Genomic DNA, 27,839 nt, shown 5'->3' with positions numbered 1-27,839 from the left:
CCAAAAGAAACCACGAAACCTGTCAGAAAAGCATATCAGTCATTAGGACCCACTATAACCAATTCATACAACTCAAACATCAATCCAAGTGAACACAGATTACTGTGGCAATCAATCTTGTAATAACACTGAAATGTGCTTAACATGGATAAATCAAATAAATAAACGACAAACCATACATAAATTTGGAAATATATATATATAGATTAAAAAAATGACACTAAAAGGACAACTGAAAATTTTCAGGCTAGTCAAAGTAATCTGCCTTAATAGGAGCTAGAATGGGTAGGATGGATGGAGAGAATACATGTTGCGCGTCTGAGAGAGAGAGAAACCTGCCTAAAATATCTCTGCAGGTTGTCTAGTGACCACTACAACTGGTCATTAGACAACCTGCAATGACATTTCATTATATAGGAAATTGTTTTTGTCATTTTCAGAAAATTGCTTAAAACTATTTTTTGAGAATTGTTTGAAAAAATAAAAGATGGTAAAGACTAACATTATTTTTGAATCATACACAACTACAAGAACTATCTTTCAATCATACACAACAATCACGGAAATAAAAAACAATAAGAACAACAGAGAGAACATACCCCGTTCTCTGTTCAAGGATTGCTGGAAAATGCATCTTCAAATAAGTGCAGGCACAAATTCCCAACAGAACTACTGTTAAAAAAGAATGGAAGTTGAAGAGCGCCGACTGGATCCCAGAAATAACCAAGTCAAAACCTTCTTGATTTCAAAATTAAATAAAACAGGAACAATTCAAAATTTCACTTTACCATCTCGGGTCGTATATAAATTGATAATATTTCCTTCCTCCAAACTACAAAATACAAATAAACAAAATAAAATGAGCAACATTATGGGTCACACACGCTGTCACGCTGACACACTTGAATCCAACACATGAATAAGATGCAAACATAAGTGATTCCTCAGCAACCTTATGGTACTTAAAATGGCCTATGGTCTCAAGTAATTCTTGAATTGATTTTTTTTTTCTTTTTTCTAATTATATCTTTCAATAACACTAATACATAGGATCAAACTATGCGTCAAACTTAACCAGATTACACTATCCTCTACTTAAATTTCTTTGCTTCCCCATACTAAGAATTTTCCCGCGAAAGAAACGGAGGGTAAAACCCACAAGTTTTCAACAAATACAACTCTCTCATACTACATTTTGTCATATGAATGAATAAAAATACGAACCAAACAGGCAGATCCAAATCAAAACCCTAATTTAGATCTTGTTAGCCTCCGTTACAGAAAATCTCACCATAACGAACGAAATAAACATCAACAAGTGGACGAATCGCGCTAATTCCGCTACTAATAATCAACTTTTAGAGAGAGAGAGAGAGAGAGAGCGAGCGATAGCGGCTTACCTTGGTCGAAACGACGAGAGAGGCCTCACAGAATACGGGCTTTATTACAAACAGTATTACTTCAGAGGTAAGCTTGCGTTTTTCATTTTTTCCCCATGGCTAAGGCTATTTGTAAAATATATTTCTGCGCACTCACAATAAAGCCCGTAAAATATATTTTTTCCCCAAGGCTATTTACAAGCCGATTTAGTATTTCCCGTCACATTTATCATATAAGTTATTAAATATAAATTGTTATATAATATTTATTATATTTACGAACTAATGTGATATTCCAAATAATACTTATAACGTTATTTGCTAAAAATCAGGATTCGTCACTAAAATAGTAAACATATGAACCAAAAAGATATAAACAATTTTCGATTTAGGCTTTTTTTTCTTCTTTTTTTTCTTTTTTCAAGACCACAATCATCTAAAAGAATTTTTTCAATTTTATTTTTTTATTTTTTTATTTTTTATCTTTTTGGTCAGATGTCTTTGTTTGTGGGTTTTTTTTTTAATGCGAACAGAGATTTCCTCCAAGAGAAAAAGTTCATCCAACTCAGAAGAATAAAAAACACCTCTGCTACTTCGAACAAGCCAGTATCCTTAATTTATAACTGGTATACTTGCATTGGCAAAAATCAACAAATTCTGTCTTCTTCTTTTTTTTTTTTTCTTTTCCTTTTTCAATTTCTGATACACAATTAAGAAGAAAAAATTATTTCCTGTGTTAAGAACAGCCCTATTATGCTGCGGGAAACACATTCGATATTTCATAAAGTACAGTTTCTAATTACAAACCAAACTTCTTTGGTCTCAAATAGGTTGTAGAGCCCTGCCGCAGACCTGGCGTGCAGACTTCTTGCTGCTGCTTTGCCCTCCTTTCCCTGTCCTTCTTCTTGCTTTCTCGCTCTGCTTCTGCTTGCACCTTCCTCAAATTCTCCATTTCCTCCTCCATGGCCGTTTTCTCTTCCTTCTGTCTCTTCTTATGCTCCAACATCGATGTGTCCGACTCCTTAACAGAAAAGAACATTGGTCCCAGCTCAGCCAGCCACTGAGGTTCCACTGCTGTCGCACATTGCATATACTCCTTTGTTGTCAAAATCAGCTCATGATAAACCACATAATCTGGAGTGCAACCCATACCATAGAGAGCACTGCTCGGATGCAAATGGCAAGGCATCCCATTCCTGCAATTCACATACTCACCCACACCCTTTAATCTTGCTGCATTATGGAAGTATGCAGAACAAATGGCTTTTCTCACGATATCTGAATTAGGCCAACAAGATGTCAAAGGGATTTTCAGTGTCTTGAGAATATCCAGCAGCTGGGATCTCACTTCTCTAGCCTTTCGTAACCCTTTCACATGCAAAAAATTGTCATTACACCAGTCTCCCCGATATTGATGTTGTTTCCATTGAGTGTAAACATTATATAGCGTTAAGTGGTCAGATTCCGGCACAAAAAATCTTTCACGCGCAGCATCACTCTCCTCTGCCCTATCTTTAGGCCGGAAGAATACCGACGGCACTGAGAGCATTGAAACAATTGTCAACACCTCATCTAAGCATCCTAGCTCTTCACCCATCAAAAGCATCTTGGCAAGTGGGGGGTCCAACGGAAACTCCACCATTTTCCAGCCAAGACCAGTTAAGCCTCCCACATTGTTAAGAGCACCTAAGACCCACAACTGGTACATAGAATTAAGAATATTATCCTGCGGAGGTGGGTCCATGAAATCAAAATCCAGCAAGTTCTCAACTTTGAGAGATTTGAGTAACAAAACTACATTGCCGAGGTTCGTCCTTTGGATCTCAGGCACAGGACTTGGCAGCATTTCGTGTAGGTATGCACTATCTGTATACAGGCGATAACATGTCCCAGGCCCAGTTCTACCAGCACGTCCAGCACGTTGGTCAGCAGCAGCACGGCTGACAGGGAATACTTGGAGAGCATCCATACCCATCCTAGGGTTGTATACTTTCATCTTACCATACCCCGTGTCAATGACATAAAAAATTCCATCTACAGTCAAAGATGTCTCAGCAATGTTGGTTGCCACAATGCATTTACGAGCCCCATCTTCAGCTTTCTGGAATATCTTTGCTTGCAAGTCAGCAGGCAGCTGTGAATATATAGGGAGTATCAGGAGTTTTGGAACTGCTTTCTTCGTGGATGATATGAGCTGTTCCACACGCTCTGCAAGGGCATAACAGGCTGCCTCAATCTCATCTTGGCCAGTCATGAAGATGAGGATGTCACCAGGAGGGCTGGTGATATGGATAGTCATAGCCTGCTTCACTGCACCTTCAACGTAATCTTCACATGGGGTTTTACTGTACAGGGTATTAACAGGAAATGTTCTGCCAGGGATGTGGAAAATTGGTACACTGCAACAAGAAATTAGCAAATTTAAGCAAGTAGATGGAGATACAATGATGACATGATCAAATTGTGGTGCAAAATGACAAGGTTACCTTCCAAAGAAATTTGAAAATTTTTGCGCATTCAGAGTTGCAGACGTCACTATAAGCTTGAAATCACGTCGCTGAGCAACCACTTTTTTCAATATCCCAAACAGCACATCTGTGCTTAGTGACCTCTCATGGGCTTCATCCATCACAACGACACTGCAAAAGTAATAACCTTGATAGTAAATAATCATGTTCTGATTGTAAATGAACAGCTACATGTAAAGATAGACATAAAATTTCCAATTTCCAATTTCCCATACCGATACTTTTCTAGATCAGAATCTTTGAGTGTTTCTCGCAAGAGTACTCCATCAGTCATATACTGTAAAGTTGAAATAGCAAAGATTTAGCATATAATCATATCAAGGTATACATACTGATCTCTATTCACATAAATTTGTGCACTAAAAAAAAGAGCGTAGTAGTTATTTCAACAACCATCAAGATTAACAAAAGGTTACAAAAAGAAGTCATGCATGGTAAGCAGCCTAAATGGGAAGTGTCCAAGGAATTCCAATAACTTTGCTTTTGGAAACAAAGAAAGCAATTCACCTTAATTACGGTTTTTGGCCCGGTCACATCCTCAAAACGTATAGCATAACCAACTTTGTCACCCAGCTCCGTCTCCATCTCTTCACTAACTCTTTTTGCAACACTCATAGCTGCAACACGTCTTGGTTGGGTGCAACCAACTACACCATTTGTAGTGTAGCCGTCCTCATGCAGATACTGTCAACAAAATCCAAATATCAGCTTCCAATTGACAAGGCACATATGCCTCAACCATTATTATTAATAAGCAACCACAACAACAACAATAATTATAATAATAACGTCATCATATAAAGCTTGAATGAACCTGTGTCAGTTGAGTCGTCTTTCCTGAACCAGTTTCTCCGACAACCACCACCACCTGATTTTCGCGAATTACCTATCCAGAAAACATTCAAATAGAATTAGGACACATCAAAGACAAGGTAATATAAATTCTTTGAAGAGGAAAACCAAATGGAAACTGAAATAATAATAATAAAAATCAAGGACTCTGAAATACACTTGGAAAATAAAATTTCGAGCAAAGGATGCCATAAAATTAATTAAAGAATTAAGAGTAGACCAACTGATTGCACTTCCCAAATCCTAGATTTTGAAAATCAGAAGCTCATTCATAAATTTCAAAAACACATATTCCCATCTGCCTTCAAAGGCGAGACAGCAAGCAATTATCAGTCATTTGGATCAAACAAAAATGTGCCCAAAGGAATAGCGGCAAACCTGCAATAACTCATCCCTCACAGAATAGATTGGCAGATACTGACGTTGCTGCGCTAAGGTTTTTGACTTTGCAAAATCACTTACTGCTTCCCCCTTCTTTAAATGCTGTGCAAACTTTGCATCCTCCTTAAAATCAATTTCACCATCTTCGCCTACTACAGCAGTGTCGGCATCAATCTGCCATTAAGATGAAAACACAAGTCTTAGACCTATGCCTACCCAGGGAGGAAGAAGAAGAAGAAAGAAAGGAGAGAGTTTAAAACCCAAGGAAGGTAAAAGTCAAATCTTCATTAAAAAGCACCATGCCTGTTCCGCTGTTTTTTCAACACCAAGAATGTCACCAAGTTTCGAGCCTGCGAGCTCCCAAAAACGTTGGCGTGACTTGTTCATACTTTGTTTCTCATGAATTTCTCTAACCAGAGCCGATCCTTTGCGCGAAATTATTGCCATATCTGATGTTGGGTCTTTTATTGGCATTATTGGCTCTGCTTGTTTGGTAAAAACAACTCTCCCATCTAGGAAAGGAGGTTTTGTATCTGTTGCAAGAAAAGAAGGGAGGACATTTTAGCTAAAGAAGGTTGACATCATATGTGCATGCACAGCAAGTGACGTGTAATTCATCAACTAGTTGAAAAGGTTTGTTATAAGATTCTCTTACCATGTACAAGAAGAATAACCTTGCGTTCATCCTCATCATCAAACTCTGTCTGCACCTCAGTCCCTTTAACAGCTCCAGATCTCAATAGTTGCCGGTCTTCCCACTGAGCATTATCGGCAGTGAGCTGGGACATCTTTTTGCTCTGAGCAAGTGTCATCTTGGTTCCATCTCTCCGAAGCTGCATTAGAGATTACAAATCCTTAAAGAGATGACAAGAATGTTGATTGCCAACAAAATCTGAGCAACTAAACAATCTATACCACTATCTTAAGTTTATCGATTTCTAAGGTACTCAACAACAGTTTATAAATTTCTAAGGTACTCAATAAGATATATATTTCAGGAAAATAACAGGTAGACACATGCAATCACCTATTAATATAACAGTGGTATATAATACTTATGCACTGATGAGAAATGGTTTAAACATATTTCCAAAAAATAATAATACAATTTAACATACCAGTCTTTTGGCCAATTCTGCTTCTTTCTTCTGGAAAGAAGCCTCATCTCCCAGATAAAACGACGAGGTATCTGCATCGAACAATGTGTTACCTTCTTCTCTGTCATACCTATAAAACAGAAATCGTATTGGTCAAGATAAGTTGACAACTAAGTAGCACTAATAAAATTTATAATATAAAATCAAAGATGGAATATATACAAATATAAGTTTGATTTTAAAAGGAGGTTTTTTTTTTCTTTTCTTTTTTCTATTTTTGCTAGCACAATTCCTGAGAAGAGGTGCTATAAAGGATTGAGATAAAATTGTTTGAGTTAGTTCCAGTTTGAAGAAGCAAATCAAATGATACCATCAATTACTGCTTGCTTGAAGATTCCAAAAGATTGTAAACATGAATTGCAGATTGAGAAAATTCAAGGCAGCCACAAATGTTGTTCACAGATTGTGTTATTAAGCCTATATCCTTTTACAGCAATTAACAACTAAATGTGGTCATCCTTATGCAGCAAATATCATGGAGTCGAATCTTATCAAAGAAGAACAACATGTCCATTAAAAAAAATTACCATGCACGGTCAGAATTATATTCCATCTCGAGACGCATACTTTCTGTAATCTCGTACTTGTGCTCTTCAGAGAAATCAGACTTATCAGCACCTCCATCCTACACACATGACATTAATAATGAAAAAGCCTGTAGATAGAATGAATAGCATGTGAATTAACCAAGCAAGGAAATCCACAATCACCACCATTCAATGTGAAAAAAATAGGGGAAACTTCACTTACCCCCCGAAGTATAAGCGATTTTGTAATTATAACCTCAAAGTTTAAAAATTTGAAATGTTGACAACCCATGTTTCAGCCCCATTTAATTTCACCCATTTTTTGTTAAAATGCACCCCCACCCCCCTTCAAATTTCTGGTGACCCAGTGTGAGTCCAAGGCATTTTTGAATTTTCACATTTTGCTTTTTAAAAAAATTGGGGCATTTTAACAGAAATTGGGTGAAATTAAAAGGGGCTGAAACATGGGATGCCGACATTGCAAATTTTTAAACTTCGAGATTATGATTGCAAAACCACTTATACTTCGGACGGAGTAATTGAAGTTTCCACCAAAAAAAAAAAAAAAACACTTACTTAATAGGAACAGAGTTTAAGATGCAGAACCCTTAATCTCCAAAATAAATGAAAAGAAATGGGGAAAAAAGTTGCCAGTATAATACCTCAAATGCTTCTGAATTTTCCGCAGAAAAATTAAGTTGATGGGACCTCCCACCATGTCTAGAACTCGAGGATCTCACAGAGGATCCAGAAGGACGTATTGGAATTGGAGAGGGAGAGACATGGTCCCAGGGAGAACTGGCAGAACCTATACTTATTACAAATATTGAGTCAAAGTTATGTACCCAAAAATCAACATATACAGTCCTAAATAGCCAGCTTGAAAACAATTAATGTTTTGACATACAGGGAGAAGAATTCACATCGAGCTAACATACCAGAAGAAAGAGGTGTGTGGCCACCCAACCATGGGGAAACTAGTCGTGCATCCGGTGATGCCCCAACTAACATTGGGGATGGTGAAGGTTGATGGCGCCTACTGGTATGAGAGTGACTATCCCGGCGGCGTGGTGTATCTTCCCATTCCCATCTTCCATCATCCCAGTCAGATCTACCTGCAAGATTTGCACAGTTTTGAATTAGAAAGCAATATCCTTGTATTTTTTTGAGATATATATATAAGTATCCCGTCAATAAACCAATGTTAATAAAGTAAATAGATTATTTTCATGTTCTTTATTTCATTTTTCTTACATGTAAAAACATCTTTCTTCAATAAAATATGTGCATATTCACCACTTTCTAGGTCACCTATCTGAAAACAAGTTTCTGGTACTTGTGAGACTTCTCAATTTCAAAACATAACACCACACTCTACCACATCCCTCTTCTGTTTTTCTATATCTTGAAGAATGTAAAACTTCAAGAAGCAAAACTAAACAGAAGTATCACATACCAGGTGTACCCCTTGAACCTTCATATCTACTTCGCTTGCTTCTATATTCTCCATCATAGTCTTGATCATGTCGATCGCGTGCTTCCCTTCTGTGATAATTCTCTCTGTCAGAACTGTGTCTATGTCCCACCCTTCTTTCACTTCTTGTGTCATCCTTGTAATCTCTTCTTTCACGGTCTCGGTCATCCCTTTCATACCTAGGACTCCAAGATCGAATATTCTGGTGACTTCTTGTCGGTGTATTTGGAACCTTGAATTGGAAAAGTCAGCAGCATATCAGTATTATTTACAACATCAAATGGAACACATATACTAAAAACCACAGTGACCAATAAGGTGAAGAACCTCAAACAGTTTTTTTTTTTATAAGTAATTTCATTATCATTGAATGAACACAAAGGGTCGCAACCCTAGTACACATGGAGTATACAAAGAAAACCCCTAGTCAGACGAAAAGGAAGAAGAACCTCAACAGTTAATTCATCCAGATATAATCAGCTCAACCAAAGTACAAGTTCAAATTCCCCTCAAATATTTATGACTTTGTCTACATTATATTATAGGTAAACAAAGTGAGCCACTTAAGCATGCGACACTGATAACAGCAGTTCATCTTTTTGAAGACCCTATAAAGAAACCTTCAAACCATATCACTCTTATGTCCAAATTAAAAACCATATTAACCTCCAACAGTTCAATTAAAAGTGCTGTCGGAATACCAACAAACAGGATCAAGAACATTGAATTGCAAAGGCTGCCAAAAGGCCCAAAACCACAAATACACAAGGGCTTGCAGGACCAAGAGACAAATAGGATGTTAATTTGAATCCCATAAGCAGTCCATTCCTGTTGCTGCCATGCTGACATTCTTATAATTAGAAGTTTCAACGGCTCAAAGAATAGCACTTGAGGTATAAAAAGGCATTCATGTTTGGTAAGATGAGCCTTCTCAGAAAAATAATTTCACAAACAAGAACTGAAAAAGGAAGCAACCCCAGTACATGGAGAACTACAGATAATTTATGCGTGTTCCTTGGATTGATAAAGATTAAGGCCTGAACACAGGTGTTACAGTGGAGAACAATATGACATGAAAGATATTAAATCAAAACCTGATCCTAGCCTTGAGCTTCCTAACTTCATTTACTATTGCTCCTTTCCAACTTCTAGACAGGTCTGTCATTTCTTTTTTATTTTACAAGTCACAGTCAAAAGGATCTCTGTATATTCCCTAACTCGGTCAGAAGATTCATGGTGTGCGTCCCACATGCACAACTAACAGTCCATTAATGATAGCAAAAGAAAAAATAGTAGTAATATGGCAGAACAAAGAATACCAACGACAAAACATTGACTCACATCTGAAAACGAATGTTCACTAGATCGATGAGTCCGAGGTGTATCATTAACTTGTTCTTCTTGTGTCACAGCACTTCCTGAAATGCAAAGATTACAGAATTTTTGGCTTAGTAAATATAGAAAATGAAAACGGAAAAGAATATAAATAGCCATAGACACTCTGGACAATGTACAAGAGATATAATGCATGCATCAACCAAAAAATAACTCAAAAGCACATTTAAAACGTTTTTGAACGAGTGATGCAATTTTCCTAATTATAATAACACTAGAAAAAATTGACCACTGGTCACTATCATTCTGGAAAGAAGAAGAAGAAGAAGAAGAAGAAGAAAAGAGCTTTCATATTCAAAAGTCGGGACGGTAAAAGAAAGGTAAGGTGTATTGTATAACTTGAAGGCTTTGATACAATCCCCTAGACATCTCCTTTGAAAAGGCTACCACAAATGTAAACAACTCATGTGTTTCTCCCTTCAAACAACCTTCATCTTAAATTCGAAAATGGGTAATTGATGATGATCAGCACACACATTGTTTTTGCCATGGTTTCTCAAAGATTACCATAACAAAAACTACATCTTGGGAAGTAAGTTCCCCTAACTACAGAGACCTTGCACACATGCATACTACTAAAAGACCTGCCCGCCCGAATCATAAAAGGCAATACCTGTAACCGAATGACAGGACTAAAAGAGACACTATGAATAGTCAATTGGTTGGTAGTATACAGATCATGCCATTTTCAATAAAATAATTTGCAGATGATTTTACTTCATCATCTGATACTATCCTTGCAAATTGAATAGAAAGAGCACTAACTAAAAAAAAAATATATATCTTCGATGATGCAGCATAACAAAAAGGCAAAAAAACAAAACCAACTATTTATCCTCGTCGTGTTACATTGGAAAGAAGAACATTACAGGTAGCCTACAACCCATACACATGTTCGAGTATCTTACAAATAGTTAATTCATATTTCAGAAGGACTGGGGTTCATTCTTTCTTTAATGGAATAGTTGTAAATTGGAATCCTTAAATGCAATTGGTTATTTGACAAAATATAAAAACAAGATATTACCTGTCTCGCTTGCAGCCGATTCACGATATCGCCTACTAACATTATTGCGTGTGCCACTATTTGCATTACTTCCTACTTCATCTAACCCAGAGGATTCCGAATTCTCCTCTTCCTCTAAAGACGCCACCATAGAAGCAACTCTTTCTCTTGGGGCCTTGAATCCACCATCAACCTTAGACTCCGCTCGTTTTGCAATAGCAAGGACATCTAGCCCTATTACATTAAAACATAACAAACAACAACTTTTGTATATTAATCATGTAGGTGTACTTTCAATTAGAATCAGCGGAAGAAAAGAACTAGAATTCTAAAAAAATTGAACAAACAGAAAAATTTAGTGCCATTTCAAGGCAAATTATCTTAAGCGCACCTAAGACCGATTTCCTTTCAGGAGGTCTAAACACCAATCTATCCTTCCCAGGAACATACAATCCTCCACTGCTTGCCTTCTCAGGTTCCAATGTCTCTGTTATCTTGTCCACGTCTAAAATTCCAGCATCACCTCCACGGGTCTAATCATATCGAGCAAGAACATTAACATCCACAGATTAATATATATATATATCGACAATAAAAATTCCAGGCATGCAGAAATGAAACCAATTATTCTAAGAATTTCAAATGAAAAGCTTCGATGGTGCTATATTTGGTCATCTGAAACTAACCTCCATGTTTGATCAGATAACCTTTAGAATAATCAACCTCCAGAACAGTTGCACCAAGAGTGACGAACTACACATATAAAATCAAGAAAATATGTTCAGCTAGCAGCTGAAATTAGATCACTGATAAATCAATTTGTATACCCTAATGGTATAACTTCCAACTACAGACTAAATGCGTGTAACCATGCTAGGAACCCTCAAATTAGTTTTCGTTCTTAAGCAAACACAATAATAATTCCTTTCCTTACTAGGTTAGGATTATTCTTCCTCTATAAAATCAGTGTAGATGCCGTATGACTATTCACCGAAGAGCCAATTGCTATAAGCAATTTGTCAAGGCTGACCCCTCGAGGTAGTCAATCCTTTATCTTTTCTGTTTTTCTTTAGTTTTCTCTGATTTTAGTTGATAAGAACTACGGTTCTTACCATCTGATATCAGAGGGTTCTTTCTTGAGTGGATTCACAGTGAAGAGTATTAGACGTTCTGTGGGCGAGTTACCTGTGCAAAACGTTCGTTATCACGTTGGTTGGGTGAATCGGTTGCTCTGGCCGTGAGTAAGAGCGCCACGTGTGGATCGAAGTCGTCGTTTGCGGTGGTAGAGCGGCGCTGCTCCGGTGGTTGAGTGGTGCGGTATTGAAGTGCTGCTCCGGTGGTGCGGTGGGTGCTGTTTTCTTCGTGACCTGCTGCGAAGTTGGGACCGTGGCGGTGTGCAGCCGTGGGAGGCAACGTGCTTGGCGTTGCAAATGTTTTTGCGTTTCTTAAGACTCTGCGTGGATTAATTTGGAGAAGAACGGTGGTCTTTGGCTGCACAACTTCACTCGATCAGGTTTGATTCCTATTCCCGTACAACGATAGCCCATTCCCGTGCAGGAACTACACTATTCTCGTTTTAAGTAATAGAATTTGAAGTACTTGGTTACAATATTCAGCAATATTGCAAAACTCAATTCTTATATAATTATTTAATCAATCTTTATTAAAAAAGTTCATAAATCCAATAGTTTATAAGTACTCTACATGAGCCTAGTTGTAGAGAAGTTATAAAAGAGATAATTTTTAGATTTACTCTACAACTTATTATTGTTAACACAAAGACCATAAATTGCCAGCTAAAAGTGAAATTGTGATAAAGAGAGAGTAGTTAGAACGTGGCCGGTGGTGGCAGCGGCGGACATAAAGGGGTCGAGCACCGGTAACTTTTTTTTAAAAAAAAATTCAAGTACTTTTTTTAAAAGGAAAGAAAAGAAACTTAATTGATTGAAGAAAAAAAAAATACTTACCCAGCAGAGGGAGAGAGAGATTCGACTCAGCGTTGAGATAGAGGGAGAGACTGGGAGAGAGAGAGAGAGACTCTCAGACAGAGGGAGAGCCGGGAGAGGGAGACTGGGAGTGCACCGTCACTCACATCGTGGGTTCGTGATGTTTCTTTTCAGTTTTCAACGTTTTGATCTTTTCTTGAGCTTTGTTTCATACTTTCATTTTTCGTAGAATATATATATAAACAATTATACGCGAAAACAGCTGCTGCTTTATGATTTATGAGTGATATTAAAATGCAATTAATTGTCTAATTTATCTAATTGATCTTAAACACAAATAATTACTTTTTATAATTATTTTTTTATTAAAATTTTGTTTCTCTTATTCTGATTAAAACAATATTGGCATTTTTTTTTATGTGTTTTTTATATATCTATTTTAGGATTTTGTCAAGCATCAACATGTTTCAATAGATTGACAAATATGTTAATTGTTATTGTTTATTTTCTTTTTATGAATACATTTTTTGTTGATTTGTTTGATACCTGATAATTTTGTTTATCTAAGAACACGAATAATGCAATTTTAAATACTTTGTATTTTGTATTTTATATTTTTCTTTATTTTTGTATTAGTGCCTACATATTAACTAATATATCAATTTGACAAATATTTATGAAGTTTCATAGAGTGCCTGTCCCGTCTCCCATTATCCTTCTTAGGGTTTTAGGGCCTATGTTGAAATTATCTTAGGTTTGTTATGAGGACACATGGGTACGAGTATGTATGGCTTGAGCAAGGTGAGCGTTAGTGGCCGCTTTTTTTTTTTTTTTTTTTTAAGTTTAAGGAACAAAATTACTTTTTATTTTTGTATCCAAATATATTTAACAATAACTTCTATTACATTTTCCTGTATCATTAAAATATTATTTATTTATAAAATACAAGTTTTATATCTATTTTTTAATTTTTTATAAAATTTTAACACAATTTCCAATAAAAAATAAAAAGATAAAAAACAAAAAAATAAGGGAGAAATATTTATATTAAAATAATGTATAAGAAAATAATTTTAGTTCCCTACACATCGTAGCATTCACAGTATTTAAGGAAGCAATAGAAAAGGTGATTTTTTGTGATTTTCTTTTTGAAAAGGGAATGGGTTATACTTTACACGAGTTGTCAAGGTCCTTGATCAGTTGCTCGGAGACGCACTTCGGCAATGGTGCACCCAGGTCTCTGATGGGTTTTGGTCCAGTAAGCCCTTCTCAGTCTGGTCATAGGCTATGGCTTGGTGGGCCTTTAGCTCATAGACCACTAAGGCACTAACCTTTCTTGGGTATTTTCGGTGGGGGGCCTCACTTGGAAGCTTGATAGGCACATGACTTCCAGATTTTGGTCATGGGCCGTTGGCCATCAGGACCATTGCTCCATAGATCATTTGGTCTTCGGTTTGTTATGATGGGCAACCGTAGAAACTATCGGTAGTTGGATTCTCCAGCTATAGCATTTCTCCTTATCTTATTATAAATTTGGATTCGATTGAACTTGTAATACCTAGTTATTCATTTAATACATTGAAAAAATAATAACTCGCGTAAAGTGGGTGAACGCTAAATCTCATATTAGTTTTTTATTAGGTGAGTCTTGACTTTATTGGTTCCTTAGCTCATTACGGAACTAACATAAACGGCACCACGATATGATCGAGTCTGAAAAAATACATTTTTTTTTATAACATGTAATTTCTTAAAATACAAAATATAATGAAACATTAACAAAGTTATTAGCCTTACAAGCACTTTCTAACGGGACATGGGTAAAATGTTGAATCATAAAATATAGCTACTACCTTAATTGTCACAAAAAGGGAAAACAAATGTATAACAAAATGATTCTCCAAAAAAAATGATGGGCCTAGTCCGCAAAATGTTGGGTTTTCAAAGATGATCTCGGTGGCCGAAGCAAAATTCTGAATTCTACCACCAGGATCCAGGGGACAATGAAGTGCCCGCTCCATATAGATGAGGAAAATTCCAGTGCCAAGAGCATGCATGAGGGGCCATGGCCATGGCCATCAATTCACTTCTTTCACGTTCCAATCCTCTCAAGATTTTCCGAGACAGTTTTCATCCGAGGCCGAATTTCGGGGTCTGCCTCGGTGCACGCAAGGGCGACATGAAACACTGCGAGCACCTCCTTCTTGGCATGCACTTCTTGGAGCAACACAGGGTCTACCATGTCCGACAGGGGCTTTTCTTCTTCGAAGCCCTTCCTCACCCACCTGACCAGGTCTGGGACTTCCAGGGAAGTTGAAGTGGTCGGAGAAAGCTCCGGGGACTTCCCGGTTAGCAGTTCAAGCAATACAACACCAAAAGAATAGACGTCCCATTTTTGGGTGGGTCTGCTGCCAGGGGCACGAGCCTCGGGGGCTTTGTAATTGTTGGCTCGCTCTGTTTGGACGGTCTTTAGATAAGGTAGAGCTCCGCCCATGAAGCCACCGGAGGAGGAGGGGTTATCGCCGGTGATGCTGATTAATCTGTTAAGGCCGAAGTCAGAGATGTGAGATTGGAATTCATTGTCAATGAGGATGTTAGATGGTTTGATGTCGCCATGGACAAATTTTCTTGGACTGTACTCGTGGAGGTAGGCTAAGCCCCGGGCTGCTCCCTTGCCAATTTTCAGCCTGGTTGACCATGAGAGGCTCGTAGAACCCTGACCACTTCTCCCTGTATAAGAATTAGAGAAGAAAATCATAAATTTGAGATTTGGAAAATAATAGAGTTGTATCTAACTGAAGCTACAGAATACAAATGCAAATGCAGATAAATTAAGAAATTTGAATCTAATTCTTTTTCATTTTTTCTTTCAAAAGTTAGTTTAGGTCTGGGCAATGTGGGACAAGGAAGTGAGACATGAGAACACAGTAGGAACAAGAAAAAGACCATATGGTCCCATCCATCTCTGAAAAAAGTCACTTTTAATTTTAACTAAACAAACAAAGCCCTTGATTTTTTCCGCTTCAAAAGTTTCTCCTTTCTGAAGTAAGAGGGAAAGAAAGTCACTTTGATCAACCTGTCAAAGATAATCAAAAAGCCATTCTTGAAACAGGTCCAAGTTTCCAACAGCTAACCGACCAGCCGCATGGTTTTATAACGAAACAAAAAAACATTAGTCACATCTGAAGTGCTATTCTAAAAGGATCAATTTAAACTAATTTGAACTCTTTAGAATCCTTTTAAAGCCCAATATCAATAAAGAACTAATATAAGACTTCCCATCCATAAACATCTTCATAATATATTCTAGACTAATTTCACCAGGTGTCGCACAACAATACATGTTTAAGTCAATATAAATTCAACCCATTTAATTAATGGTGTTAAATTCTTTCTTCTTGTCAAAAAAATTTCAAGATTAGAAAAGGTCAGATTGTAAGGAACCCAAAAATTTGGCGAGTTCACAGCAGCAGCATTGATTGAGATTTGAGCGTAATAAGAACTGGATCGGTGGCTTTCATTATTCCGACCCATCATGCTTTGAGTGAAGCTGTAAAGTTCTGGAGCCCAACAAGTCACTGCCACTCCATCGCCTGTCCCAGCGCTTTATCCACGTGGTCCAGAGCGTGAGATGAGGGACCAACCACTCGTTCGATCTCACATACGGTAACTTTTTTTTTTTTTTCCTAATCAAATGCACATACGGTAACATGATAGACGCTAAAATACGGACCAAGTTACCAACCAATAATTCTACTTCTACACCACCGAAAGCACCAGTGTTTGTGTCTTTATTTTGGTCGTGGAGTGTGCGTGCACATGAAAAGAATATCATTAACTTGCACGATCAACTGCCAAGGCCCAACCAGAACTGTAGAGAGAGAGAGAGAGAGAGAGAGGGAGAGGAAAAGAAAAAAGGAATTGACGAGTGAAGAAGCCCATCATTTGGTGTCCAATATCGTGAATTGTAGGCAGAGCCCACCACGCGTGTACGAAATCATCAATGTTAAACCACGTGGACCAATGGCGCCAGAGTGCCTAATGTCCTAAAATTAGCTAGAACAGAGCCCACCTAATCGGCCCGGTCAAATGGACCCCACATTTTGGAAACAAGTAGGCCCGCCGGCACCGCACCTGCCATTTCTGTTGACCTGCGTGAATTCATTCCTCCTAAATCTAACGCCTAGCCAAATGAGTCCAAGCACCCTTCTCAGCACATACATTCTTGTTGGGCATAAAACGTTTTAAAGGTTTTTTAAGTTGACCTTAAAAACTTTGATCTAATTACAGGTTGGACATGAACATTGTAATTTAAAAGTTAAGCTTGATTATCTTATCTTAAATAAACCATTTTAGGTTGATGTTTATAGTCAAACGTGGGTCGTACGTGACACGTGAAAGTCCAAGGCCACCAAATCCCGGAAACTACAGGCCGGCAGGCTAGCAAACAAGCAAACAAGCAAACAAGAAAAAAAAATAAAAAAACAAGCAAACAAACAAGCGAACAAGCAAACAGAGGTCCAAAACGGCAACGGATTAAAGTTTGGAATGTAGCGACTGACTCACCGCGAAGAACAGAAGTGAGGTTGCCATTGGAGATGAAATCACTGATGAGAAGCTTCTCGTCGGGAGCCCAATAGTAAGCTCTCAACCTTACGACATTGGGGTGCTTGACCCTCCCAATTGCCTGCACCTCCGCCACAAACTCCTTGTACCTCTGCTGATCTCCCCCCTCTCCCAACCTCCTCACAGCCACGGGGATCCCATTCCCAAGCACCACCTTGTACACTATCCCAAACCCACTCTTCCCCAACACGTACGCCGACGCCCTCAACAGCTCGTCCAGCTCGAACGTAAACCCTTTATCGATCGCCACCAGCTCTCCTCCTCCTTCCCCTCCTTTCTGTGCTTTCTCAGCTGGCTCCTCCAACTCTGACTCCTCGTTTTTGAAGCCATTGGCGCACGCACAAAACATACAGAGATCGGTTTTGTGGGTTCCTCCCAGCTTGGTTTTCCCAGTACAGCTACAGCCATTTGAATTGTCTTTCTTTTTCCAGTATATGTAAACAATCACCATCCCAGCTAATGCAACCCCAGCTGCGTCCGCCACTGAGATCAGTATAATCAAACCGGGACTTAGACCTTTTCTTGTATTGTTCTCAACGCTGGGAGCCGAATTCGGACTCTGCGATGACCCTTGCTCGGAATTTCGGCACGTTTTTTGTAGAGGAAACCCACATAGCATAGGGTTGTTCAGGAACGCGGTGGGTCCCTGGTTCGTAAACGACCCCGTTTGAGGTATCTCGCCGCTTAGGTTATTGTTTTTGAGATCGAAACTCAGTGTAACCGGTAAGTTCCCAAGCGATTTCGGGATTTGACCCGATAAATGGTTGAACGAGAGGTTGAGCGTGCCGGAGAGAGAGCCGAGCTCACTGATATCCTCCGGGATCGATCCATTAAGATCGTTAGCCGAGAGGTCGAGTTGGAGAAGGTTTTCCAGTTCCGTCCAAATTCCCGCCGGAATTTTGCCGGAAAACTTGTTTCTCGCGAGAATCAGCCGCTGCAACTGCTTACAATTCTTTAGGGCTTTCGGGATCGGTCCCGAGAAGGAATTGTTAGAGAGATCGAGGTTTTGGAGCCTAGGAAGGTTGCAGATCGAGGGAGGGATCGAACCGGAGAGGTTGTTACCGTAGAGGAACATGCTGTGCAATGAGGTCGCGTTGAAGAGCTGTGAAGGAATAGAACCGTAAAAGTTGTTGCTGTGGAGGTTGAGTCGCCGGAGATACACCAGGGTCCCGAGCTCCGACGGAATGTACCCCCGGAGATTCCTGCCGGCGATGGCGATCCCGACGACGCGCGGGTCGGAGAACCCAGTGACATTCATGCACGAAATGCCGGTCCAACCGCACGGCGTGGTGTCATTCTCGTTCCAGTTGGAGAAAGCCAAGCCAACGTCCGACATTTGATCTACGGCCGATTTCAGAGACAGCAGCGACAGGCCGTCTGGGGTGAGCGAGAGTGTGAGCTTTGTACATATCCCAAGATAAACGACGACGTAGAAGAAGATAGTGCTTGAGAAGGGAAGCCTGTTTTTCATTACTGCTGCTTTGCTTGCAGAGAGAGAGAGAGAGAGAATGGGAAGTAAATGAAGCGATTGGTACAGTGAAGGAGGGCAATGGGGATTGGTTTGGTTGGGGGTGGGAGGAAGGTATTTATGAGAAAGAGACTTGGGAACGACGAGATTTTGATTGATGGGGCCACCTCCCGCCAAAAAAAGATGAGAGGAGTTGGACTTGCTAACGAAAGAGGGGAAGTAGAAGAAAAGCAATTGCAGTTCGTAGTGGTGGCTTTTATTGCGTGTTTGTTTGCTTGTATTATTGTCTTAAGCCATGATGGCGATGTAATGTCTCCTAAGCTATCAAATTTTGTTGTATCATGAGACTATTCGATTGGGATTTCTTGCAACTATTGCATTGTAATGGTAGGTTCATGTGATGAAAGAAGGTTGTTCGCTTTTCATTTGCTCAAACTATCTTTCACACGAGGTCAGATTAAGATTCTTTACTATTGAGAATATTTTACAGTTGGTATGTGGATTGTGAGAAGTTCTTGATGGGCTTTCTTTTCCAAAGCAATGAACCTATCTATCTAAACAAGTACTTGAATAGATATATAGTTCTTTTATTTGAAGTGGACTCTATCGTAACTTTTTTCAATCTTAAAGCTGTTCGAGCACTTGTCGAAACAAGTGTGCTCCATAAAATCATTTTTCTTGTAAGGGTCGAGCAAGTTGTAATTCGATCAAAAAGTTGCAACCAATCTCAATCCGTTAATGGCATCCGAAAAAGGAGATGGGTGTAGCATTGTAATTTCTCTTAGATTTCTCATTGGATATGTAACTTGCAAACAGTCACCAATTATTACAAGTAAAATCGTATTAGCAAGTCTTGTCTGGATATGAGTAGGAGTATGGTCGTACATGGAAGTAAATGAAAAGAAATCATGAACATGATGTCCCCCTGTTCTCATCTCCATTAAAAAATGCCAAAATATATCAAGTGAATCATAATAAAGACCAACCTTCAATTGTTAGGTACAGGACTTGAGTCTTGACATTGAGTTTCATAATCATCCATTACCAAATTGAGAGAGTTAAAACTACTATTATTATAGCAACACCAACAATTAAAGCGTGGAAAAAAAAAAAAAAACTTGTCTTGGGAAGTGGCATTGTTTAGACATTCCAGCGGCAAATTTAAGGTAGGGGAATTTTTTCCCTTGTATTTAAAAATGGTACTAGGAGCAGGGACTGTTAGGTGTTGGGTCTAGACAGAGAGGGAAAGATCATTTGTTATGACCACAAGAGGCAGCTTATCCTTTTGTGGAATCAGATTATACATATTTTAGGGCAATGACTTCCTGGTCAAAGCTCCATTATATGGGGGAAAACCCATGTCTTGTTCTCACTTGTCTTTGTTGTTCTAATGACCTAAATAAGGGTAACCATCAAGGATGATTGTTAAGTGGATTCAAGCAATCGCTATCTGGTTATATAAATACTAGGCATAGGTTCAACTTTTGCAATGAAATCTTTTATGTTTGATGAGTGTAAACAATGTTGAATTTTACTCATATTCTGATGGGATTAAATTAGGTTATGACTCAATCGGACTTGAGGTTTCTACCGTTTTATAGGCGTTACTATGGTCACACCCAAAATAAAATAGTCACTATGTTCGCCCTTCTTGCCTTTTTTGAATTTTAAGGTAATAATTTAAGTAGCAAATATAAAAACAATTTTATAGAATTCATGTATCCAAACAAGTCTTAAACAGTCTTCTCTCTCTGCTCACCATAAAGACTGTTTCATGGTTTCTGTTCGAAGTTTAATGATATGGTCAATAAAAGTCATGATCCAATAAATAAGCATGGATGAACGAGGGTGCAGGGAATTGGGTGTTAGAGCAATCCCTTTCAGCCAACTAACACCACTTTCTATGGGACAATTTGTTTGTCACTTCTGTTTCACATTTTAATGCCCCTGGTTCTCTGTCTAAAGCTCCAGCTCTTTTCTGTGATTATGTTAAAGCTGATGTAAGTAATTATTTTATTGTTGAGTGGAACTCTGCTTGATGATTATATCTCAATCATGAAAACATGCTTAGAAGCTAACAAAGCGAGTAGAGAGAGAGAGAGAGAGAGAAAGAGAGGGCATGTCCTTTCCAGCCTGTACTGTAGTTCTTGTTTCTGAGTATTTAATATTTTGGAATGGATTTACTAATTTTATTATATGTGGAAAGAGTAGCAACTAGCATGTGATGTAGGAGAGTAGCATGTGATGCATGTTATGACTGAGTTATACAATGCATAACACGGCTAATGAGAACAGTGATCAGTTATACAATATATATATATATATATATATATTGTTTGATATGTCCGCACAAGAAGGAGAGAGGAATTCGAATTAATGATCTCTGTTTCATTAGGCGTGCTCCTTAGCCAATTGAACTACTTCTTGGAGACTAGAATAGTGATGTCTCTTACTTGATTAGTACTTAACATGTCATTAATATAGATTCTTTAATGAGTAATGCTAGATGCTATATATTTATCTTACAATTATTCAACAATATTGACGTGACATTTCAAATATTAGTTAAGAGTGCCACGTCATCAATTTATTAAATAATGTTGTATAAAATTATAGTAGCATCTAGCATTTCTTTTCTTTCTTTCTTTCTTTCTTTTTTTTTTTTCTTTTTTTTTTATTTATCTTTAGGCTGCTTGGCAACTTATAGAACTAACATTAGTAAACAGTGTAACTTACTTTAAATATTTATTTATTTTTTAGTTTCATATTCAAAATAAGTCCTGCCATTTGTATCTGAGTCTTGCTATTAGAATAAAACTCAATCAGATCTTTAATTTGTTAAATGCCCTTTAATTTTTTAATTTTCCTAGCACGTAATGATCACTTTGTTTTTTTTTTTTCTTCTTCTAACCAATCATAAATGTTCTTTTGGAAGCAATATTCCCATTTCCCACAAAAGGATAGAAAAGAGTCGGGGAGAGAAAATAATCCTTTGCTTTGTACTTAAGGGATCTAGTTGATGTGCAGGATTTTTCAATTTGATCATGAAACCGTGGGTCCCACGGATAATTTTTAATGTAAGAATTCTTTGTAAATTTACATAACAATTCACATTTTACATTTTATGTTTTATTAGTAGCAAGTGCATATGGACAAAATCAATTTTTTTTTAAAAAAAAAAAAAAACTTATAATAAAAACTACATCACTCTACTAACATTAACAGTATCTCCACTTAAAAGTTAAAAACACACCGGGAACCCCTTCTCTCCCTCTATGCTCTCTTCCCATTTTCTCTATTTCATCAGCCCCTAATTTGGATAGAGTTTTCCTCCAAATTGAGTTGGAGAAAATTCTTCTAACCTAGTTTATAGAAATGCCATTCCTTACTTTTCATGTGAGTAACTCATTTTTGCATCTGTTAGACTATTCCGCATGACTGAGTCTACCACTGAGAATAATTAAACTAAAAGCCAAAACAGGAGTTTTCTTATGTATTTCCATGAGCACAAAGAATAATTAAATCATTATGAGAGAGAGAGATTAAAACCTGATATAATTAAGTAGAGTTTGGTTAAAACTTTTGATCATCAGCAACAACAAAATGCACAATAAAAGTAAACCATGAATGGTAGTGCTCTCATAACGTTAACTTAAAGACAAGTCTATCCATGAATTGTTTCAAAGCACCAACCGCCAACACATGTACTTGAAGAATTTTCTGCCCTGTAAGCATGTCTTGGAATTCAACTCGTAAGGGTAGAAAACATGGTCCAAGTTTAGCAAGACACCTATGCACCAGCTACTTCAACCATTTCCTGTTCCACTGTACTTGGCGTAACTGGATAGTATTTGTAATGAAGTTCTCCAACGTCATCACCAGAGAGCTTCTTCCATCCATCGGGTCCCACGTAATAAACTGACAAGAATCACAAGTTCAAATCATATCAAAATCATTAACTTCTGGGGTGCGTGAGTGTGAGTGTGAGATAGAGAGAGAGAGGGTACCGCTAGCAACTCCACCACTGGCTCCGTCACGGAATGTGGCATGATAAATAGACCTTCTAGCCAACTCTGCAGCTTCTTCGATTGACATATCATACCGGTACCTGTTTTAAGTGCCCACATAAACAACAGAAAATTGCATATAAGAATGCATTTAACTCAGAAATAAATCTTGTAATGAAAAATAATGGAGCAAAAGTAGAAAACAGGCAATTATTTTGTTCAAGAGAAGAATAGCAGGGTTCATTTAACTTAAAGGGGCATGGAATAAGGGGAAGAAAAAAAAAAGATGAGGTAGCATGCTCCTAGGGAAGTCATACAGTTTAAGAAATTGACAGACTTGAGTAAACAACGTGAACAAGGCCTGTTTGGCCAAGTTCCTAGAAAGTGGCATCCGTTATGTACTGCAACATTCTCAGGCAAGAATCTTGTAGATTCCTTACACCCACTACTTTACACCCATAGGTGACTTTTAAAACCACTATTAAATTTAGGGAAAACTTCACTAAGGACCCCCAAACTTTCACCCGTTTTGAAATACCCCCCCTAAACTTCAAAATCTCTCAATTTAGTCCCCTGAACTTTTAATTGCTCTCAATTTGGACCCTTCCGTTAATTTTAGCTGTTAAAAATTCAAAAAAAGACCACAATATCCCTGATTTTTGTTTTTTTTTAAATAAAAAAAAAAAAAACGTTTTAGAAGTTGAAATTTTATACAAAAGTCAGGGGTATAAACGTCATGTGATGTTTAAAATCTGACGTAGGGGTCCAAATTGAAAGCAATTGAAAGTTCAAGGGACTAAATTGAGAGATTTTGAAGTTCAAAGGGGGTATTTCAAAACGGGTGGAAGTTTGGGGGTCCTTAGTGAAGTTTTCCCTCAAATTTATGACGAATCCTTATTAGATTTTAATCTAATGGTAATTCTAAAAGCTACCTATGAGTGTAAAGAAGTGAGTGTAAGAAAGTGGAATTATGTGTAACATTACTCGTTTAAGTAAAGCTATGTCGATTGATCAAGTGCAGAATTGCTAAAGACAAAGTACCTATTTTCTCAGTCCTTTTTTTTCTTTTTCCCCATTATTTGGTTGTGAAGGTTAATGAGATTGGATCATTGGAATCGAATAAGTTCCCAGAAATATGTCACACATAGGTTCTTTTGCATTATGCACCTGCTTCTTGTGCTTTTCTTTTTCTATTTGTTATGTATTTTAGATTACTGTTCTTATATCAAGGAAGATACTACTACCCACTTATCAATTTCACCATAATGCGACATTATTGTTTCCTTCAACAAATTTCAAGCTGATAGTTGGAGATTCATTTTCCACAAACAATTGCTCAATCATCAGTAGGACACTAGACAATGTAGAAATTATTGGGGAAAGGGCACCTACCCATTATCCAGCACACCATAAGCATAGGGTGAACCAGATCCAACTGAAAATCTTGTTCCCTTGAGCCTTCCTCCTTCACTGTCCACATAGTATAGCCCAGGACCCTACAACCCACAATGGAAAAACATTTACAAAAGTCTGATTAAATAAAAATGTAATAACATGACACGAGACATTCACATATTGATACCGTTTCATCCCATCCCGCAATCATGGTCCCAACAGACAGACCCATTCCACGGTAAGAGTACAGAATGTTTGCCAGCAGCTTTGATGCCCCTGTAACTGAAATTCTACGCTTGTTTGCCAATTCATGCAGTCGGCACTAAATAAAGCCAAACAAGTGTGTTAGCAAGTGATGTAAGAAGGTACAAACATATCATTGGGTTTTACAGGTTTAATATAATTTTACTAAAACAGGGCAAGCGACTGTCATATTCACACCAGGGCATGCCCAGGAGCTCAAACTATTTTCTATGGCTAGGCAACAGTCTCTGCATTAGGCCGGCCATTGATTAAATATTTAAGAAACATGACTATCTCACTTCACAAATACAGTCACTCTGGATGTGACTATTTAACAAATAATATACTTTTCCTATGTGGAATTGGAAAGGATCATTATCATTTCTATTTCTTCCATTATCCATGTTCTAAAAAACTAAGGAATAAGCGTCACGATGAAAGATGCTTGTAAAAAAAATGTCAAGATAACCCAACACATAAAAACCACCACCACTTTCTAGCTGGAAAACCAACCATAGTCTCAGCCAGTGAATGCATATTAAAATCTTTTATGGTCTAATTAAAACTTCACTCGCTAAAAAAAGTTGTCTAACATGTTTTACTGACAACATCAATACCACAAAGAAGACAACAGAGCTAATGATACTAACCTATCAAAAAAGATATACAATCACCCACTCTAACTTAATTGTAGCCAACATGCCTGAAACTATATATTATAAATCTAGAAATCCAACATAAATGCATTACCTTAATGCCCAGATTTCTGTGCCAAAACTGACAATCAGCAGCTCCTCCAGCCATAGTGCCAAGCATGTAAGGATTGATTTCAATGATTTTCTTCACAGACTGGGATGCTGATAAGATTTAGAAAGGAAAAAGTAAATGCAATATGCTTTTTCATACCAAAAAGACAACACAAACGAACACTATGGTTAATGTTACTTGCAACATAAATTGGTCAACTGTGTGGGACAGGAACAGGTACAGGCTATGCCACTAAAACTAAAAAATGAAAATGTTTAAGGCCAAGCCAAGTGTCAGCAGGTTTGTGCGTGCATCTGTGCATACATAAGCATGATCACCAACAAGTCCAGTTTTAAAAAGTGAAACTGGATATATAAAGAATCAGTATACAGAACCTATAATTATTTTCAAGTTAGACACTTTTGCTTAGGAAAAAAAGAGAGAATGCAAGTTAGACAAAGAAAGAAAACAAATAACATACATATATAGCCTCCCATGCTAGCTCTAGAATCAGCAGCGACCATGACACCTTCCTTGAATATGAAGGCGAGTGTGGTTGTTCCCTTTGCTGGCTTCACCATCTGTATAGCCTCTTTCTGAAAGCCATCAAACTGAAACAGAACCAGGGAAAGAAAAAAAAAAGTTCAAATAATATTCAGCAGATACAACTTCTACTTTCTCTCATGCAAATCAGAAAAAAGAGAATATAACAAACACCCATTATCACTCACGTTGGTTGTATTAGGAACCTCAAAGAATGGAGCAGCTGAAAACCCATCAAGAAGCTCATTGCTCAACCCAAAGAACGGTGCAGTCGATTCGAGACCACTAGTATTAAGCTTCATGTTTATAAACTGTGACAAGGATTCGAGTTCGAATCCAACAACCAGTCCATGTAAAAATTAATCTAACACTTAAATTGAACAAGTAATAATGGGAATCAGGATTAAATTTAATACCACCAGATCTATTGCGTTATACATATGCAAAGAGAAATCACAATACACGTAAAACCAGAGCTTGAGCTAGTTCCACAACAAGAAGTCCGATAAATTTTGCCCTAAATTCAATTAATAAAAAAATTTTCCCTAATCCAGACAATCAATTTTTCCTGAAAATGGTGTAAAAAATCACATTATCTAAAGCAAAAGGACGTAGCGTACTCAGTTGAATAAATAATTTAATTTTCACAATCCCACAAATTCGCTTATAATTTAAAAAACAAAGCCTAAGGTTCGGGAAGTGATTTTCTTTCTTGTATTTCCTCAACAACCAAAGATAATCTAGACTGTATAACCGCAAGAAAGAAAGATGAATAAAGGTAATTCATAAACCCTAGGAGCAAAATTCGATCCTAATCCGCGCTATGTTCACAGAGTTACCCAGAAACTTCAAAGCATTGGGATGAGAGATCACTGTAAAATTACCTTCGTGATCAAAGACGAGGCAGAGGGATCGAGTGTGAGATCGCAGAGGATTACAATGGAGCGAATGCTTCGGAGCGAACTGTTAGATGTCAAAAGTAATATGATGTGGTTTCTTGTTCTTCAGGTTAGTGTGACAGCCGGGTCAATGTGGGCCGGGCTTGATGTATTTATTCAGGCCCAGAATGAATGGCACTGAAAGAGGTTTGGAAAGCATTTTTTGGCCTTCTAAGCCTTAAGCAGCGCGAGCTTATTGCTGCTGATAATTTTAGTCACGGCAGGGCTGGGTGCGGGCCAGGTATTCCCCATTTCAGGCACCCGCCCCGCAACATGTGGGTTTTAAAATTGTAACCTGTCAACGGGCTACAGTGGATTTTATCCGCTGGGTATCGGGTTGGCAGGGCGGGGCAGAATGGGGCACATTTTGTGGGAGAGAACACAAGTAAAAAAAAACACATAGAGATCATATATGTTAGAAACAAGGGAAAAATATAATTTAGCCCTCAAAACTACCAGTCATTTCTATTTTAGCCCTCATAATATTCAAAAAGTGATAAAGTAGCCCATAAAACTATCAAACAGTTGCAATTTGGCCACTCCGTTAATCATTATTGTCAAATATGATGAAAAATTTAAAACTACATCGTTTTGGTAATGTTAAGTTATTAAAATGCCCTTATAGAAAAAAATAATAATAATTAAAAAAATGCCCCCCAAAACAACGTTGTTTTGAGAAAAAAAAAAGGAAAAAAAAAAAGAGGAAATCCGATGGTCTAGGGGTGGCTTGCCGGCCACCCCCAGGCCTGTGGGGGCGGCTTGACTGCCACCCCCAAACCTGTGGGTGTGGCTGGGCAGCCACCCCACAGGCCATGGCCGGGGGCCAGGGGGGCCACCCCCATGGCCCATGGAGTGGCCGGCGAGCCACCCCTAAACCACTGGTTTTCTTTTCTTTTCTTTTTTCCCTCAAAATGACGTCGTTTTTTGGGCATTTTTTTAATTGATTTTTTTTTTTTCCAAAAAATAGCATTTTAGTAACTTAATCTTGCTAAAACGATGTATTTTTGAATTTTTCATCTTATTTAATGGTAATGATTAACGGAGTTGCCAAATTACAACTGTTTGATAGTTTGGAAGCTACTTTATCAATTTTTGAACATTATGGGGCTAAAAAAGAAATGACTAGTAATTTGGAGGGCTAAATTATAATTTTCCCTACAAACAAAGACAAATAATTGTCACAACAAGAACAACACTTGATCTGAAATAATTGAAATAAACACTTGA

The 27,839-nt window shown here is 37.9% G+C and overlaps 3 protein-coding genes and 1 long non-coding RNA gene across 4 annotated transcripts; all 4 read right to left on the bottom strand.

Moving 5' to 3' along the window:
* On the bottom strand, positions 1 to 1,521 carry LOC132178858 (uncharacterized). The gene is made up of 4 exons (XR_009439859.1): positions 1,401 to 1,521; positions 789 to 832; positions 600 to 672; positions 1 to 19 (listed from the first exon to the last, which is right to left on the bottom strand). It is a non-coding gene; the product is annotated as an uncharacterized LOC132178858 (long non-coding RNA).
* Positions 1,522 to 1,972: 451 nt separating this feature from the next.
* On the bottom strand, positions 1,973 to 12,806 carry LOC132177525 (pre-mRNA-splicing factor ATP-dependent RNA helicase DEAH7-like). Its single transcript, XM_059589889.1, has 19 exons — positions 12,667 to 12,806; positions 11,885 to 12,190; positions 11,386 to 11,452; positions 11,091 to 11,232; positions 10,721 to 10,933; positions 9,640 to 9,716; positions 8,281 to 8,530; positions 7,763 to 7,939; positions 7,487 to 7,632; positions 6,825 to 6,922; positions 6,259 to 6,367; positions 5,796 to 5,973; positions 5,444 to 5,673; positions 5,138 to 5,314; positions 4,722 to 4,793; positions 4,415 to 4,591; positions 4,123 to 4,184; positions 3,866 to 4,018; positions 1,973 to 3,778 (listed from the first exon to the last, which is right to left on the bottom strand). Exons 3-19 carry the CDS (start codon positions 11,389 to 11,391, stop codon positions 2,179 to 2,181), a joined length of 3,867 nt encoding a protein of 1,288 aa, XP_059445872.1. The 5' UTR covers positions 11,392 to 11,452; positions 11,885 to 12,190; positions 12,667 to 12,806; the 3' UTR covers positions 1,973 to 2,178.
* A 1,553-nt stretch (positions 12,807 to 14,359) lies between these two features.
* LOC132180051 (receptor protein kinase-like protein ZAR1) lies at positions 14,360 to 19,002 on the bottom strand. The gene is made up of 2 exons (XM_059592894.1): positions 17,212 to 19,002; positions 14,360 to 15,375 (listed from the first exon to the last, which is right to left on the bottom strand). Exons 1-2 carry the CDS (start codon positions 18,740 to 18,742, stop codon positions 14,738 to 14,740), a joined length of 2,169 nt encoding a protein of 722 aa, XP_059448877.1. The 5' UTR covers positions 18,743 to 19,002; the 3' UTR covers positions 14,360 to 14,737.
* A 3,277-nt stretch (positions 19,003 to 22,279) lies between these two features.
* LOC132177608 (proteasome subunit beta type-5) lies at positions 22,280 to 26,664 on the bottom strand. The gene is made up of 8 exons (XM_059589998.1): positions 26,559 to 26,664; positions 25,863 to 25,985; positions 25,613 to 25,742; positions 25,135 to 25,241; positions 24,329 to 24,463; positions 24,139 to 24,242; positions 22,747 to 22,847; positions 22,280 to 22,657 (listed from the first exon to the last, which is right to left on the bottom strand). Exons 2-8 carry the CDS (start codon positions 25,974 to 25,976, stop codon positions 22,530 to 22,532), a joined length of 819 nt encoding a protein of 272 aa, XP_059445981.1. The 5' UTR covers positions 25,977 to 25,985; positions 26,559 to 26,664; the 3' UTR covers positions 22,280 to 22,529.
* Between the last annotated feature and the right edge of the window lie 1,175 nt (positions 26,665 to 27,839).

Source organism: Corylus avellana, chromosome ca4 (genome assembly GCF_901000735.1).
Source record: "Corylus avellana chromosome ca4, CavTom2PMs-1.0".
Classification (NCBI taxonomy): Eukaryota; Viridiplantae; Streptophyta; class Magnoliopsida; order Fagales; family Betulaceae; genus Corylus; species Corylus avellana.
This window is presented reverse-complemented; position numbering and strand designations above follow the sequence as displayed.